This window comes from Eumetopias jubatus, unplaced genomic scaffold (genome assembly GCF_037043125.1).
Source record: "Eumetopias jubatus isolate StellerSeaLion01/CBP00866 unplaced genomic scaffold, mEumJub1_p1.0 scaffold_9, whole genome shotgun sequence".
Classification (NCBI taxonomy): domain Eukaryota; kingdom Metazoa; phylum Chordata; class Mammalia; order Carnivora; family Otariidae; genus Eumetopias; species Eumetopias jubatus.
In genome coordinates, this window is record NW_028274815.1 from 35,117,191 (window position 1) to 35,136,390 (window position 19,200).

The 19,200-nt window shown below is 42.4% G+C and overlaps 1 protein-coding gene across 2 annotated transcripts in view; it reads right to left on the bottom strand.

Moving 5' to 3' along the window:
* Nucleotides 1-534: 534 nt before the first annotated feature.
* The window catches only part of KCNG3 (potassium voltage-gated channel modifier subfamily G member 3), a 44,002-nt gene continuing 25,336 nt past the window's right edge, over nucleotides 535-19,200 (bottom strand). For both annotated transcript variants that reach the window (XM_028117179.1, XM_028117178.1), the window contains exon 2: nucleotides 535-1,180. In XM_028117179.1, coding sequence (XP_027972980.1) covers nucleotides 535-1,180 — 646 coding nt within the window. The remainder of the gene's footprint in view (nucleotides 1,181-19,200) is intronic.

Genomic DNA, 19,200 nt, shown 5'->3' on the forward strand with positions numbered 1-19,200 from the left:
GCTCCATTATACAGTTTAAAATTTGGCCAAAATTTTTAAAGTATTTGTTAAACAGTTCCTGCGTGTGACATATGTTTCCAGGATACTTCTGACATTGATATGAGAGATTATAAAACATTTAGAAATGAAAATGTTACTCTCCAACAAAAAACACTGTAACTTCCAAGCTTCTTCTGAATTCATAAGATGGAAAAACATTTGGAAAATAGTACCTTCAGTTTTAAAATGTTCAAATAATATACTTTAAAACAAACACAAAAAGTGTAATTGTTCAAGGCAAGGAGGAGACAAGCCTAAATAAAATAAGATCCTAAAATTTATTCTAGGAGTTATTACTTTTCCTTTGAAGTCTCAATCCTATTTACTCCATTATAAGGAAATTTTTTCATCCCTTCAGCTGGAAAGGATAATTTTTACCCTACCAACATGATGACAGTACCACTGTAGTGCTCACCCAGCAAGAACTGCATAATGAATAGGAAGTAGCGTCAACTCTTTCTGCCAAACTGTATGTAAGAATCGATTTGCAATGCGTTAATTGAGGAACTCAGCAGAGACGCTTCTACTATATCTAGCTGACCTAAACTTGAGCTCATGATAACACTGCACAAAGCTATGGTAGATAAAAGTGATAGGTAACGCCAAGAGAACAATCCCACTGACAACACAAACTCCTCCAAGAATTCTTCCAGGCATGGTGATAGGATACATATCTCCATAGCCAACTGTAGTCATAGAGATAATCACCCACCAGCAGGCAGCAGGGATGCTGGCGAAGTCCTTGTTGGATGTTTCCAGGTCCAACCCATGTTCAAGAAGCTGAGAAAGTGCACTAAAGATTGCCATGGCAACACAAATGAAGACGAGTAACATAACCATCTCTCGGTAACATCGTTTGAGAGTCAAACCAAGTGTCTGGAGACCAATGAAGTGACGGGCAAGTTTAATCACCCAAAAAATCCTCATCATTCTAAGCACCCTCAAGGTGACTCCAGCCCTCTGGAGTTGAGAGTTCTCGCCTGTAAACACTGTCATTAACACGGAGATGTAATACGGTGTGATTGCCAGTAAATCAATGATGTTCAGGGGTCTCTTGACAAACTCACACTTGTTTTTGGAGACGATGAACCTCACGATGCACTCTGCAGTGAACCAACCTATGCAGATAGCTTCAATTATCCTGTCAAGAGAACAAAAGAAGAATTGATCATTTTATTTTTAAGCATTTTAATAGCTCTTAGATATCTTCAGATAGTACTACACCGACAAACGACTTCAGTTACTTTTTCCAGAAAACATAAAGAACAGACAGCATTACCAACATCATCAGACCCACCAGGACACAACAGAACTACAAAGATTACAGTTCAAATGAAAATTGAATTGATCAAGTTTCTATTTATATACTGCATGAATACCACTAAGGTTTTTTCTTTTTTTTTGCCTGCCACTAATCTTTTAGAAAATTGATCTCTTACTTGGTGTTTTAAAATGACCTTCCATGCAGCTAGCCACAATATGAAGTGTTATTTACACTGTGAGGACAGCGGTCCCCACTGTGATGTCAGTGACAGTTCTTACAGACAGTGGACATACCCAAGTTTTCAGTGATTTAGTTCTTGGTAAATAAGAGTGAACTCAAGATCATTTCCTAACATGTTACATTGCTTTCTTTTCCTGCAGGCTCCTGTGGGAAACACGGAAGCTGAGCTAATTTGGGGGTTTGGCAGGAGCGCCAGTAGCCTCACTGGGACAGCGCCAGGTCATGACCATCCTCATTGCAAGGGTCACCATGGAAAAAAGGCTGAGGGCTCCTGCACTGGAGTGAAATGATCACTAGATTGTTCCCCAAGGGCCCAACTGGTTGGTTGGTTTGTTTTCCATAGCTCTTTTTATGTGACATGTATTTTAAAATATAAGGCCACATTTCACCTAGAGCTGTATTGACCAACCTTTCCACATCACTGCACGTGTTGGAAATAACAATATTTACATAGCACACTGGCAGCAAGGGGTAGTATTCTTGAAGTCAAAGACACCAACCCGGGGGGCTCTAGCTCCCCTGGCCCTTGCCTGTACTCCCCAAGGCTGAGGAAATTAAATCTCAGCACACGGTTTTGGAAGCCTTGATATAAATAAAGCCTTGAATAAATAAATTGAACTATGTTCCCCTACTATAGGGTTGGCAGGGTTGTAAAGATTAATTTTATTTACTGAATAGGCAGTACATTCACATGGTTTAAATTTAAAAGATGAAAAAAGAGAGTACAGAAAGAAAATTCTCACTCTTGCCCTGTTCCCCAGTTCCTGGGCCACAATCCCTTCAGAGGCTCTAGGGGAGAATCCACTCCTTGCCTCTTCCAGTTTCTGGGGGCTGTGGGCATTCTTTGGCTTGTCGCTCTATCACTCCAGTCTCTGCCTCCTCATCTGTCACAGTGTCAGATTCCTCTGCTTCCTTCTTATGAAGATACATGTGATAGCATTTAGGGCCCACTGGGCTAAGCCAGGATAACCCCCTCATCTCAAGATCCTTAATTTAATCATATCTGTAAAACCCCTTCTGCCATATAAGTAACACCTGCTGGTTCCAGGGATTAGGACCTGATATGTTTGGGGCAAAAGGGGGAGTGTTTTTCAGCCTACCACACAAAGTAACCACACCAAGTCATCACGAAGCCATGGCTGCCCCCACTATTTCTCTACTGTATTATCTGCTGCTCTGCTCATGAATGCCATTACCCTGTGGTTGGCCACAGCTGCCCTGTCCCCACCAGGCCATCAGTAAAAGTGGCTGCCATGATGGCCTCTTTGAATCTGGAGGCTTAGGAAAGTGGGCAGGTAAAGAAACTTGGTAGTTCTAGAGAATAGGAAGATGCATTTTTTCCCCAATATATAGTTTTAGCAAATAGAATACCACATATGACTTCTCCTTGGTAATGTTTATCAACTATTCCATAGGTTCCCCCCATATTTCCAGCCCCCCTGCAGGCAGGCAGGGTCATATGACCAGTTTAGACCAATGAGCCATGAGCAAAATGACTCTATCACTTCTGGGCAAAAGCACAGAAGGGTGAGTGCTAATTCTCTTCCCTGTCATGACAACCTGGAAGGCAGGTGTCCTAGACGGCTACAAGATGGTTGGGGCCCCTACCAGCCCAAGCCCTTGTGTGTCCGTACGGAGAGACAGACATTCCCCACCCTGACTCAGATTGGACAAGATATGTGAGCAACAAATACATCTTTGTTGCATTAAGCTACCGAGATCTCTAAATTGGACGCTATCCTAGTAATAAACGGGTCTATATGGTAAGCAGTACGATGCACACTCCGAAGGGATTGCAACAGCACACAGTAGTGATGGTCCTTACTTTCTTAGGTTGGCTGTGGTTAAAGTGCACCGCCTCTCCAGCTAGAGTGCTGTCTCCCCTCCCCAGCCGGCCTGGAGAGAGCGCCCCCATAGCCAAGCGATGCCCAAGGCCTGCTGCCGCGCCTGCTCAAAGGGGCCTGCCGGGCGGCCTGCTGGGCGCGCGCTCACACTGATCCTGTAAGGGCTCTCCCAGCAATAAAACCCAAAGATTCTATTCAATTAAGAAGAGCAAAAATTCTAATGGTGCCAAAAATACCAGAACATGTTCTAATTATTTCCACCAGCAGCCAAAATTGTTCAGATTAAAAAGGAGGAAATCCAAATAATCCCTCAGTAAGGGAATTTCAAAGAGGTAAACACCTCTGTAATGAGGCCCTCTGGGCTCTTCCTGCCCACCCCCCTCCCCCCTCCCCAAGTCAGATGCAGTTTATCCAGAATTCCATGCCAAAGGGATGAATCAGTGAGACACCCCAGGCATCCCTCTTTCACCTAGGACTATGCCAAGGCAGTCACCGACAACAAACACAATGAGGGTTGCCAAAACGCCCTAGGTTTCCAAATGGCATTCTCGCCAAAGCCACCACCACCTACTGCTAGAAAACTGAGTACTGTTTTACTCAGGGTTATAGCCAACAGTCGGGTACTCCCCAAGGTTACTTCTAACAAACAAACAGGAAAAGAGAAGGAAAGAAGATACTGAGGGCGGGCACCTGGGTGGCTCCATCGTTAAGCGTCTGCCTTCGGCTCAGGTCATGATCCCAGGGTCCTGGGATTGAGCTCCGCATCGGGCTCCCTGCCCTGTGGGAGGACTGTTTCTCCCTCTCCCACTCCCCCTGCTTGTGTTCCCTCTCTTGCTGTGTCTCTCTCTGTCAAATAAATAAATAAAATCTTAAAAAAAAAAAAAGATACCGAGGGACACCATATTTCTTGGAAGCCCATTCTGATTTCTTTCGAGGCCCAAACACAGAAGCCTACGAATTCATGGCTAATAAAAATAGTTACCACTTCTTGAAGCCTTTACATTGGGCACTGTGTGAAGCATTTTACAGATATCACTTCATGTAGTCCTTTTCTAGGACTCTATGAAGTGTGTATTTCCCCTGATAGCCCCATTTTCCAGATGATGGAACTGAGGTTAGGAAGTTAAACATCTTTGCCAAGGTCACACAACTGAGAGATTGCGGTGGCACGTGTAACGAAACCTGGGTCTCTTGGGCTTTGAAGTTCTACGGAATATCTGAAAACGCTAAAGGTTTTTATGGCAATGTTCGCTGTGAATGTGAAGTGATAGATGTCAATCTTTTGGTCTCCATGGTTTATGTGTTAGAGCAGCATTTTTTCAACTGTCAGTTCTTAACCCATTAATGGATCAAAATTGACATTTGTTTCAGAAATTGGAATAGAAAATATCAGAGTGCAGAGTATAGCTTGATGAAATTTTTGTTTCGGTTACATATAATTGTACACTGAGGTATGCCGTAAAATGTGCTCCTTCCTGTAGGTACCACAATTGCTGGCTACCATGGGTCACTCGACGGATCCCTCATGATAGAAAGCACATCTGGGAATGACTCAGAGGTTTCCAGAGGCTCCAAAGGGGGAGCAGATGCCTTTAGTACTAAACAGTTCTACCCCTCACCCTCCCACCCGGACAAAGGCTAGACAAAACATACAAGGCCAGTAACTACGGTGTGTGAGGTAAAAGTAAGTCTCCCCGTGTACTATCTTCTCATCTTTTTCCATCAACATTTTATTATGAAAAATTTCAAACATGGAGCAAATTCATTTACATTTTTTTAAATTTTTTTTAATTTATTTTTGAGAGAGAGAGAGAATAAGAGAGAGAATGAGAGGGGTGAGGGTCAGAGAGAGAAGCAGACTCCCTGCTAAGCAGGGAGCCCGATGCGGGACTTGATCTTGGGACTCCAGGATCATGACCTGAGCCAAAGGCCATCACTTAACCAACTGAGCCACCCAGGCGCCCCAAATTCATTTACATTTATATTTTATACTTGTTTATCACCTATTCACCTATCTACCCATCTATTAATCTTTTTTTTTAAAGAGGGAAGTGCACTTCCCTCTAAGAACTTCAAAGTGCATATCATTAACTAGAGTTCAATATTTGTTTCATTTTTTCTTTTTTTTAAGATTTTATTTATTTATTTATTTATTTATTTATTTATTTATTTATTTATTGTAGAGAGAGAGAGCACGCGTGTGCACATGTGCAAGTGGGGGGAAGGGCAGAGCATGGAGTCCAACGCAGGGCTCGATCCCGCAACCCTGAAATCATGACCTGAGCCAAAACCAAGAGTCAGATGCTTAACGGACTGAACCACCCAGGCGCCCCAATATATCTTTCTTTTTTAAGAACAAAGTGCACTTGCTTCTAAAAACTTCGAAGTGCATATCTTTAACTAGAGTTAAATATTTTTTTCATTTTTTTCTTTTGATGTAAACTTTACATGCAATGAAATACACAAACCTTAAGTGTGCATTCACTGAGTTTTTGATAAAGCCATAACCTCTATCATCCAAACTCCTATCAAGATATACAGCATTCACATCACCCCAGAGAGTTCCCCACCTTATTTTTGTTACCTTCTCTCATTTCCCAGACCCATCAGACACTTAGCAAGTGCCCACAGATGTTTGTCCAGTACAATGTAAATGACTTTGAAAGAACTCAAGGGCCTGGGATAGCCACTCCACAGCCACAAGAAGCTTTTAGGTTCTTCCGGGACCTTCAAGGGATTACCGAAGCACACTATCCAAAAGGGTATCAAATTCAGTTGGACCCTTTTCTGAAACCTTATACAAAAATTAACTCAAATGGATTACAGACCTCAAACTATAAAACTCCTTGAAGAAAACAGGGAAAAAACTTCATGACATTGGACTTGGCAGTGATTTCTTGGTATGACCCCAAAAGCAAAAATAGACAAATGGGACTACATCAAACTCAAACACTTTTGTGTGTCAAAGGATTCAATCTCTGAGCAGAATTAAAAGGCAATCTACAGGGGCGCCTGGGTGGCCCACTTTGTTGATCCACCAACTCTTCGTCTCCACTCAGGTCTGATCTCAGAGTTGTGAGATTGAACCGCACAATGGACTCCGCCCTAAGCTCAGAATCTGCTTGGGTTTCTTTCTCCCTCTGCTCCTCCCCACCACCCAACCCACCGCGCTCTCGCGCTCTCTGTCTCTCAAATAAATAAATATTTTTTTAATGACGTTTCTTTTTTTTTTAAGATTTTTATTTACTTTTATTTATTTGTCAGAGAGAGAGAGAGAGAGAGAGTGCGCGCACACAAATGGGGAGTGACAGGCAGAGGGAGAAGCAGGCTCCCTGCTGAGCAAGGAGCCTGATGTGGGACTCAATCCCAGGACCCTGGGACCATGACCTGAGCTGAAGGCAGATGCTCAACAGATTGAGCCACCCAGACACCCCTAAATAAATCTTTAAATCACTGCATACTTAATGCAGTGTCTGCTTGAGATTCTCTCTCCTCTCCTGCCCTTCCCACTCGTGCGTTCTCTCTCTCTCTACAATAAATAAATAAATCTTTTAAAATTTTTTTATGTTTTTTTAATCAAAAAAGGCAATCTATAGAAAGGGGGAAGTTATATGCAAATCATATATCTGATAAAGGGTCAACATCCAAGATATATGAAGAATTCCTAAAACTCAACAAAAAAAAATCAAATAACCTAATTAAAAAATTAGCAAAGGGTTCGATAAACATTTCTCAAAAATGATATATAATGGCCAACAAGCATATGAAAAGATGCTCAACATCACTAATCATCTGAGAAATGCAAATCAAAACCATGAGGATGTATCCTCACACCCATTAGGATGACTACTATTAAAAATAAATAAATAAATAACAAGTGTTGGTGGAGGTATGGTGAAATTGGACCCTTTGGTCACTGTTGGTGGGATTACAAAATGGTGCAGTCACTAAAGGAAATCATTGGGGGGGGCTCCTCAAAAAAATTAAAAATAGAACTACCATATGATCCAGCAATCTTGTTTCAGGGTACATATCCAAAGAATTGAAAGCAGGGTCTAGAAGCGATATTTGCACATCTGTGTTCATAGCAGCACTATTCATAACAGCCAAGAGATGGAAGCAACCCAAAGGTCCATCAACAATGAATGGATAAACAAATGTGGTATATACATACAATGGAGCCTTACAAAGGAAGGAAATCTGTCACATGCTACAAAACAGATGAACCTTGAGTACATTATGCTAAGTGAAATAATCTAAAGTAGTCAAATTCATAGAAATGAAAAGTAGAATGGTGGTTACCAGGGGCTAGCAGGGGAGGAGAAAGAGGAGTTGTTTTTTAATAGGCAGATAGTTACAGATTCTCAGGATGAAAATGTTCTGGAGATCCATTCATAACGATGTGAATATACCTATAATGTTACTGAAGTGTACCCTTAAAAATGGTTAAAATGGGGGGGGTTCCTGCGTGGCACAGTTGGTTGAACACCTGACTCTTGGTTTTGGCTCAGGTCATGATCTCTGGGTCTGGGAATCCAGCCTTAGGTTGGGCTCCACGCTTAGGGCGGGGTCTGCTTGAGATTCTCTCTCCTGCTCCTTCTGCCCCTCCCACTCATGTGCTCTCTCTCTACAATAAATCTTAAAACCCCCTGTGTGTGTTCCCTCTCTCGCTGTCTCTCTCCCTCTCTCTGTCAAATAAATAAATAAAATCTTTAAAAAAAAAATTTGATACAACAGGGACAATTAAGAAATATAAATATAAAAACAGTCAAAGACTGAATATTTTTACCAGATAGTTGATCTGATGAAGCTAAATGAACTACGCAAACATACAACAGAACAGAAAACCATCTGAAATAGTTATTCCATGCATGTTATAAATTTTATACATGTAAACACATTTGTACATATATGTGTATATATATACACACATATATGTAATTATAACAAAACTATATTAAAAATAAGTATATCACAATGTATAGGAATATGGCATGGGGCGCCTGGGTGGCTCAGTCGTTAAGTGTCTGCCTTCGGCTGAGGTCATGATCCCAGGGTCCTGGGATCGAGCCCCGCATCAGGCTCCCTGCTCTGCAGGAAGCCTGCTTCTCCCTCTCCCACTCCCCCTGCTTGTGTTCCTGCTCTCGCTATCTCTCTCTCTGTCAAATAAATAAATAAAATATTAAAAAAAAAAAGAATATGGCATAGGGGCACCTAGGTGGCTCAGTCAGTTAAGGGTCCGACTCTTGATTTCGACTGAGGTCATGATCTCAGGGTCATGAGATCGAGCCCCACAAGGGGCTCTGCACTGGGCCTGGAGCCTGCTTAAAATTCTCTCTCCCACTCCGTCTGCCCTTTCCCACCCCCCTTCCTCTCCAAAATTTTTTAAAAAATAATAATAAAATAAAATGAAATGAAAAAGAATATGACATAAAATGCTATATTAATTCAAATCCCAATAACTATTCCTATTAAATTATCTTTAAAATTTGTTTTCTAGGGGCGCCTGGGTGGCTAAGATGGTTAAGTGTCTGCCTTCAACTCATGTCATGATCTCCAGGTCCTGGGATCGAGCCCCACGTCGGGCTCCCAGCTCAGAGGGGGAGTCTGCTTCTCCCTCTCCCTCTGCCTCTCCCCCGGCTTGTGTGCTCTCTCTCACTCCCTCTAATGAATAAATAAAATCTCTAAAATAAATAAATAATAAATAAATAAATAAAAATGAAATTTGTTTTCTATTTCTTCCAGTTTTATTGTGATGTGATTGATATATAACATTGTATTAGTTTTAGATATACAACACAATGATTTGATATATGTATATACTGTTATTGCCACAATAAGTTTAGTTAACATTCATCACTTCACATAGTTTTTTTTTTTTTAAAGATTTTATTTATTTTTTTGATAGCACAAGTAGGCAAAGAGGCAGGCAGAGGGAGAGAGAGAGAGAAGCAGGTTCCCTGCTGAGCAGGGAGCCCGACGTGGGGCTTGATCCCAGGACCCCGGGATCGTGACCTGAGCCGAAGGCAGCCACTCAACTGACTGAGCCACCCAGGCGCCCCCATCACTTCACATAGTTACAAATATTTTTCCTTGTGATGAGAACTTTTAAGATCTATTTAACAGCAACTTTCAAATATACAATACAGTATGGTTGGCTATAATCACCATGCGGTACATTACATCCCCACAGAACTATTGACCTTGTGACTGGAAGTCTGTACCTTTTGACACCTTCACCCACATTTCTCCCATCCCTAAGGCCCTCCTCTGGCAACTGTTCTCTCTATCTTTGAGTTTGGTTCTTTTTAGATTCCACTTGTAAGTAAGATTATACAGTATTTATCTTTCTTTGTCTGACCTATTTCACTTAGCAAAATGCCCTCAAGGTCCATTCATATTGCCATAAATGGCAAGAGTTCCTTCTTTATATGGATGAATAATATTCCATTATATACGCACCACATTGTCATTCACTCATCTGTCAATGGACACTTACATGGTTTCCAAGTCTTGGCTATTGTAAATAATGCTGCAACAAACATGGAAGTACAGGTATATTTTTGACATAATAGCTTCAAATTATCTTTAAATTGGAAAAGGATTTTAAAAATCAACCTTATTGTTTTGGTGGGGAAAGAGGAGATATAAGTTCCTTAAAGACAAATGTGTGTGTGTGTGTAAAGATAATAGACTTTGGTCATTTTTTACCCAAAATAAAAATACTATGTTCTTCTTTTATACATGAAACTATACAGCACAGGGAGGAAGATAGCAGGATCTTGAGGCAGGCCACCCCTTTCCACTAGTAACTCACTACGGAACTTTGGATAAGCTATTTAATCTCTCCTCCTGAATTTTCTTCATCGGTTAAATGGTGACAATAATAGAACTTATCTCTTAGGCTGTCATAAGAATTAAATGAAATAATATAAAATAATAGTAAGTGAAAAAAATAATAGTAAGTTCTTAGCAAATTGTGACTACAATTATTGTTACAAACCATCTCTGGCCTCACAGTCCTCCCTTCACACTCAAAAGGAGATCAGTTCAGTGCCTTCCTGAGTAGAAGGAGAAGGCAAGGATGAATGCTCTAGCCTTCCGTTCTTTCTTCTTTCAAGAATTCTGCCTGTATTCTTATACACTGCTGGCTGCAGCATAAATTGGTAAAGCCATTTAAGAGAGCAATTGGCAGGATATATCAAGCTTAATACAGCACATGAGACCCAGCCATCCACTGCAAGAGTTTATCCCACACACTTACCCTCATATTCACACAAGAACTGTACGAGATCCACTGCTTGTAATACGCAAGGATAAAAAAAGATAGAGAAACGTCTATGCATAGGAGATTGATTATATAAATATATTTCTCAAAGTTATTAGGTTGAATCATATGAAATTGATATTGGCAACTTTATGACTCTACCTTATACTATGTGGGTAAGAAAAGGAATAAAGTGTATTACTGTGTTTTGATGTGAAACATTCTTCAAGATGTACAGGTGCAGAGCAGTACATAAATTATGCTATGATTGTGTGAATGTGTGTGTGTGTGCACACACATGTTCTGGAAGAACACTCAAGAAACCATTAACACCGGTTGCTGCCTCTAGGGAGGGAACTTAGGAACCTGATACAGGACGGAAACTCACTTTTTACTTCATTCCCTTTTGTACCGTTAAATGCTTTACCATAAGCGTATATTATCTGCCCAATTTAATAACAAATTTAAGAAAAAATATAAAGCATGCCCAAATAGAAGAGCAATCACCATGATGGAGTTGTCAGCAGCTTGAATCGACCAGCACGACCCCAGGAATGCCACAAAAGGAAAAGTCACACGCTTCCTACCCCAGGCTTTCAGGCCTAAATGTACAAGGCATTTCCAATCACATTTCTTTTTTTTTTTTCCAATCACATTTCTAACAGGCACATACAGTGTAAGAATAACACGGTGCAATAAAAATTTCCAACACACTGCCCGTCAATGTCACCACATTACCTAGAGTGTCTTTTATGTCCTTACAAGAGTTTTCTCCATAATAGTAAGTTGAATGGGGAAAATAGCAGAATTTTAATAACAAATCTTGATTTTTCTTGTGCACTTTAATTACCTTCAAAAAAAAAATCTGTATCATTCACATCTTTTTATCTTCCAACCTAGATCAATAATGAGAATAAATACAAATAGATTCTGTACCCACTCAAGTACCAAGCATCTTTCTCTAAATTCACATGTATTAATTTAATTCGCACAACGAAATGCAATAGGTTTTTTATTTTCACCACTTATGACAGAGGAAAATGAAGTAAAGACAAGTCATTTGCTCATGCCCCACGGCTCACAAATGGCAGACTGATAATACATACTCATTGGTTATGTACTACACTGAATCTTGGCTGGGATTCATGTATTTCCTTATTGCTGTAATCAATGTATACTTGTTATTTTATTTTTTAAGACTTATTTATTTATATGAGAGAGAAAGAGAGAGAGCATAGAGGGAGAATGAGGGAGAAGCATGCTTCACACTGAGTGGGGAGCCCAATGCAGGGCTCGATCCCAGCTCCCTGGGATCATGACCTGAGCTGAAGGCAGACGCTTCACCGACTGAGCCGCCCAGGGGCCCCTGTACTTGTTATTTTATGTTCCCCCTTGATACTCTGTGTTACTCATGCCTGTGTTTGGATGGCCATTTCTTTAGAACACTGGCAGGAGAAGGACAGTGATAAACAGAAAGGCCACCTGGAGTTGAGGATTGGCTATGCAAGACTGGGCTCCCTACTTGGAGTTTTTAAGGGGCTGCTGTAATTCTGCCAGGTCTATCCCCCCACCGACCACTTACTCCCCGAGTAGCAAACAGGAGCATGTGGTTCTCTCCCTGCCTGAGTAAAACGGGGCTCCACCTCCTAACTGCACGGCACCACTTCTCTCTGTCATCTCTCTGTCCTGTTTTAGCAGTACAGGCACCAAATCCACATTCTCTCTCTATAGATAAAGAGGGACCAGTGACCTTCTACAAAGGAACAACCAAGATCTTGACTGTACATCCAAGGACCATACCACCTGCTCTGCTAGGACAGGGGGCGACTCATCCTATGTAAATCTCCATCAAACTTCAGAGTGTTTCCATAACCCTTCCCTTCTCCTTTAGGCATAATAATCAGTTTCATTTTCAACCCAAATACATGAATGCAATGTGGTAGAACCTGAGGTAGTATGTTTCTTGCTAGGAAATCTGTCTTGCTAGTGTGACTTAATAGAGATGGATTCTTTTTTTTTTAAGATTTTATTTATTCATTTGAGACACAGAGATACAGAGAGAGAGAGAGAGAGAGAGAGAGCACGAGCAGGGAGAGAGGCAGAGGGAGAAAGAGAAGCAGGCTCCCTGCCGAGCCAGGAGCCCGATGCGGGGCTCGATCCCAGGACCCTGGGATCATGACCCAAGCCGAAGGCAGATGCTTAACCATCTGAGCCACCCAGGTGCCCCATAGAGATGGATTCTAAAACCTAAGAAATGGTTATAATGCTCTGGCAATGTGGCAGTTTGTGTGTGTGTGTGTGTGTGTGTAACTTTCGAGATGAAGAATTGAGACCCATTCAATATGCAAAAGAAGACAGAATGGAATTATGAACCCCCAAATATCCAGTCCCATCAACCATCAGCTCATAGCTAATTCCTCCATACACACACACACACACACACACACATCCATATCCCTCCTCAGGTATTATTTTGAAATAAGTTCTAGAACCCTTTCTCGTCAGGGCGCCTGGGTGGCTCAGTCGTTAAGCGTCTGCCTTTGGCTCAGGTCATGATCCCAGGGTCCTGGGATCGAGTCCCACATCGGGCTCCCTGCTCAGCAGGAAGCCTGCTTCTCCCTCTCCCACTCCCCCTGCTTGTGTTCCTGCTCTCGCTGTCTCTCTCTGTCCAATAAATAAATAAAATCTTTAAAAAAAAAAAAAGAACCCTTTCTCGTCCTCCCTGCCTGGTGGGTCAACTAAATGCTCATGAAGAGAGTCAGGAAATGTCCATGGCTTTGGTCTGAGTCTCCTGAGACAGGTCGGTACTAGCCAGGGCAAGCCAATGTCCTGGAGTAATATGGGATGACAATCTATTACTTGGCTGTGGTTCTAAGCCCATGGAGTACATTAATTCATTCATCATGCAGTAAGACTAAGGAGTACCTACTGTATACCAGACTCTACAGAGCCACAGAGACGCCTAGAAAGATGAATTACAGATAGCATTTAACTATAGTTATGTAAGATGTTATCACTGGAGGAAGCCAAATGAAGGGTACACTGGAACTCTCTACACTATTTCTGCAACCTCTTGTGAGTATAAACTTATTTCAAAATAAAAAGTCTTTTTTAAAAGATACAATTTTGGGGATGCCTGGCTGGCTCAGTCAGTAAAGTATATGACTCTTGACCTCAGGGTCATGAGTTCAAGCCCCACGTTGGGCACAGATGTTACTTAAAAAAAAAAAAAAGATACAATTTCAAGCTTCAAGCCTCTGGTTTGTGAACACATGGAGATCTGGGGAGAATGGTGCACCTGAGGAGGGCATGGAAGCTCCACACCCTTTCTCGATACCTTGCCCTATGTATTTCTTCATCTGGCTGTTGTTTTGTATCCTTTATCATATCCTTTAAAAACTGGTTAATGGGAAAAGAGGAGGAGGAGAAAGACTATAACTTAGCCCCCCCCAAATTTAAAACTTAGTGAAAAGGTAAGACATCCCCTCTCCAACAACAACCTACCCTATACACTCAAATATAAAACGTAGAAAGTGATAAATGCTGTAATCAACATGCATGAAGTTTAGGAAAAGGTAAGTTTTCCGTCACCCAAGAGATTATGGAAAGCTTCTTTGAAAAAGTGGCAATTTAGGGGCGCCTGGATGTTTCAGTCAGTTGGACATCTGCCTTTGGCTCAGTTCATGATTCCAAGGTCCTGGGATCGAGCCCCACATCAGGCTCCCTGCTCAGCGGGGAGTCTGCTTCTCCCTCTCCCTCTGCCTGATGCTCCCCTTGAAATGCTCTCTCTCTCTGTCAAATAAATGAATAAAATCTCTTAAAAAAAAAAGTGGCAATTTAATTTGTCATGGTAAGACCAGTACAAGCAAAGGCAGGAAAGTATTGGGTAAATTTGGAGACATGAAAGCCGCTACACTTAAGCTTTTTTAAAAAAAAAGCCTAATGGAGGCAGCAGGTGACAAAGATGAAAGTTTATTTGATGGCAATGATCATGGATACCATTTATTAAAATGACTAGAAGTTGGTACTTTAAATATACCAAGTCATTTTTTTTAAAGATTTTATTTATTTGAGAGAGAGAGAATGAGAGATAGAGAGCACAAGAGGAAAGAGGGTCAGAGGGAGAAGCAGACTCCCTGCTGAGCAGGGAGCCTGATGTGGGACTCGATCCCAGGACTCCAGGATCATGACCTGAGCCGAAGGCAGTCGCTTAACCAACTGAGCCACCCAGGCACCCCCAAGTCATTTTTATAGGTACAAATGTACCCAGGAATGGGGCCAAGTTATCAAATAATTAACAGTGGTTATCCTAAGAAAATGAGGGAGATTGGGGCGCCTGAGTGGCTCAGTCGGTTAAGCGTCTGCCTTTGGCTCAGGTCATGATCCCAGGATCCTGGGATCGAGCTCTGCATTGGGCTCCCTGCTCGGTGGGAGGTCTGTTTCTCCCTCTCCCACTACCCCCTGCTTGTGTTCCCTCTCTCACTGTCTCTCCCTCTCTCTCTCTGTCAGTTAAATAAATAAATAAAATCTTAAAAAAAAAAAAGAATGAGGGAGATTGGCAGATAGAGGATTGTAAAGGTAGGAATTCATTTCTTTTTTTTAGATGCTTTTATTTATTTATTTTAAAGATTTTATTTGAGAGAGAGAGAGAGAGAGCACGAGAGGGGGGAGGGTCAGAGGGAGAAGCAGACTCCCTGCTGAGCAGGGAGCCTGATGTGGGACTCGATCCCGGGACTCCAGGATCATGACCTGAGCCGAAGGCAGTCGCTTAACCAACTGAGCCACCCAGGCGCCCAAGGTGGGAATTCATTTCTTACCATAAACATCTATGAATAGTTGAATTTTTCACAACTGGAATGTATTTAAGTATTAACCATGTGATATTTTTAAATAACTTTGGGGGCACCTGGGTGGCTCAGTCAGTTAAGCGTCTGCCTTCGGCTCAGGTCATGATCCCAGGGTCCTGGGATCAAGCCCTACATTGGGCTCCCTGCTCGGCGGGAAACCTGCTTCTCCCTCCTCTCCCACTCCCCCTGTTTGTGTTCCCTCTCTTGCTATCTCTCTCTCTGTCAAATAAATAAATAACATCTTTAAAAAAAATAAAATAACTTTGAACTATATATTATTATTCTTCAGAGCCCATAAGTTAGTCATCACTATTGCATTATCCCTATCTTACAGTTGAGGAAACAAGCAACAGGCTAGGGTGCTGAGTCTGCAACATGGACATTTCTGCTAGAAGAGAGACTGAAAACAGGAGGTCTGGTTAGAGGACCACAAAATATTCAAAAGCAAAAATAAAGGCCAAAAACCAAGCAGTGACAGTAGGAAAAGGAGCAGAGGGGCCAAGTCAGAAAAAGCACAGCAGAAAAGTACTGTGGTACCTAGAGAACAGGGGCCTCACTTGGTTGCAAAGTGAGATGTGCAGTGGGAAGAGGGGGTGACTGTGGGAATTATGGCTGAGTGTGTACACAGAAGCCTGACAGTGAAGCTGGTGAGTTATGAAAGTCAAGTTACGGCAAAGGAAACCCATTAAAGATTTGGCAACAGGTGGATTCATTCATTTAATAAGCATTTCTTAAGAGGTTACTATGTGCCGGGCGTGCTGCCAGACCCCTGAGCTCGGAAGAGGCCAAGTGGACTGTGGGAACATGCACCGGGCAGGAGTGTATGGGATGGCTGGAGGGTGCAAACAGTCAGGAGGCTATGACACAGGCAAGACAGATGGGAGGCCCAAACTAGCGGGAGATGGCAGGAATGGAATGAAATGAAATGATGGGAGATGGATGTCAGAAGCCTTCAGCAGAACTCTGCCACTGGCGGGCTATGGGGGCGTAGAGAGTCCAGCTACAAGGATGTGAGCAGATGCCCAGCACTCGGCAGACATTCATCACTGTCCCAGACCTCCCGGCGAGATGTAGGAGGCAGAGGGAACCAGGCTGTCCCTAAACTGAAAGGCAAGTAAAGAAAGGGAAACCACCCAGAAAACTCACTACAAGAGAAAGCAGCCACTCTGAACCATCTTCTTCATTTCCTTAACAGATGGAACGACAGAAATCATCTTTCTGGAGTGAAATTCTGTAAAGAATTTCATCAACATCTTGGGGCGCCTGGGTGGCTGTGAGTTAAGCATCCAACTCTTTGATTTCGGCTCAGGTCGTTATCTCAAGGTCCTGGGATCCAGTCCCGAGACAGCTCTGTGCTCAGCGGGAAGTTGGCTTGAGGATTCTCTCTCTCCCTCTGCTTTTGCCCCACCCACCCCCCACTCAGGCTCACTCTCTCTCTAATAATTTTTTTTTTAAAGATTTTATTTCTTTGACAGAGAGAAACACAGCAAGAGAGGGAACACAAGCAGGAGGAGTGGAAGAGGGAGAAGCAGGCTTCCCGCCGAGCAGGGAGCCAGATGTGTGGCTCGATCCCAGGACTCTGGGATCATGACCTGAGCCGAAGGCAGACGCTTAACAACTGAGCCACCCAGGTACCCCTCAAATAATCTTTTTTTTTTTTTTAAAAGAAGAATTTCATCAACATCTTGCTTCAGTGTTCATGTTCATTACCTTCTCTTTTTAAAGATCTTATTTATTTATTTTAGAGAGAGTGTGTGGGAGCCGGGGTAGGGGCAGAGGGAGAAGGAGAGAGAGAATCTCAAGAAGACTCCCTGCTAAGCTCGGAGTCCAAGGTGGGGCTCAATCTCATGGCCCTGAGATCATGACTTGAGCTGAAACCAAGAGTCCAACACTCGACCAACTGAGCCACCCAGGCGCCCCATGTTCATTACCTTCTAATTGAGGACCTTGGCTCTGGGATGACTGTGCAGAACCATGGGGCAGTGCGGTGTGGGCTGAGACTCTCAAAGTCAGGGACATCGGGGTAGCTTCTCTTCCTCGGCTGCTAAGGAACGTGTTTTAGAAGACTACCATGTTCTCAGTGGACATACATATATGAGTGAAGAGACCCAAAGTCCGTGGCTCCAAGTCTCATTACTACAAGGCTTCCAGGAGATGAGAGCAACAGAAATCCAGGCCATCTGATTCCCCACTCCAGGTGGGTCCCCCTTCATCCAGCGGGCACAGTGATCTCTCCCAGCACTTTCACCACCCCAAACAGACACAAGTCCACCTAAATACAAGAAAATCAGTTTTGCCACAAGAATTAATCTGTTCTGTTCCCATTCCATATATAATGACCCAGAAGAGTTCTACTCCCTTTTTATTTATTTGTCAATTTATTAGTAAAAGAATTAAGAAACAAGAAGCAATATCAGGAGGCCATCCTCTTCTTCAGACAAGACCATCTTATAAAAACTGGCATCAATTCTTTCTTTAATACCATTTTATCATTTTGATGTCAAAAATAGTTTCTACCTACAAAGCTACTCAAAATGAATTTCAAAAGAATGATATTTTCAGAAGTGAGGTATTTCATGTTAATATCATTATTTACTATTTTCTAACCACAGGTAAATAATAGGTCCAGAGCTCAAGTTGAGTTGTTTTTGTTTAATTACTGTGTACCAGGTTCTCACACGCAAACATCTGACATAAATGATACTTCGTCACACAAAGCTCCCAACATACACATATAAACAAAAGATGATTTCTGTCCTTCTAACCAATTATAGGGCTATTTTAAAATATGCACAAGTTAGGGGCACCTGGCTGGCCCAGTCAGTGGAGCATGGGACTCTAGATCTCCGGGTTATAAGTCCAAGCCCCACATTCAATGTAGAGACTACTGAAAAAAATAAATAAAATCTTAAAAAAAAATATGCACAAGTTAGGTCTTATTGAAACAACAAGCTAAGTGTTTTCTTCTACAGTGAAGGATACAAAACATTTGCAGCACTAAAAGCAGCACTGTTCAACTCCCAGGAATGAGTTACTGACTCCCAACTATCATCAGATAAAAGCTGAATTCATGCTCACACCATACAAGGCTCCAGATCATGCCACTCACCGCCTTGCACCATCTGTTCCAAGCAATGTGAAGTATTCTCATGCGTCTTCCTTTGCACATCTAACCCCCCCACCATCTTGGCTAACAGCAACCAGGCCTTCGAGTCTGAGCTCAAGTATCACACCCTTGGAGAGCCTCGCCTTCGGTTCCTAGCATGACTGGGTTTCTCCCATGCCCCCTGAAACAGCCAATGCTGACCTCTAACATAGCACATATCACACTGTGATGTGCTTGTACATTTATCTATGTTTCCCCAGCTAAGGGGCAATGGGGGCTGTGTCTGTCTTTTAAAAAATCACTATGGAGCGCCTGGGTGGCTCAGTCGGTTAAGCGACTGCCTTCGGCTCAGGTCATGATCCCAGAGTCCTGGGATCGAGTCCCACATCGGGCTCCCTGCTCGGCGGGGAGCCTGCTTCTCCCTCTCCCTCTGCCTGCCACTCCCCCTGCTTGTGCTCTCTATCTCTCTGATAAATAAATAAATAAAATCTTTAAAAAAATAAAATAAAATAAAATAAAAAACCACTATAGTGCCTAGTCGTGACGTATTCAGTAAATGTCTGAACAAACAAAAGGTATAATAAAGTTCATCA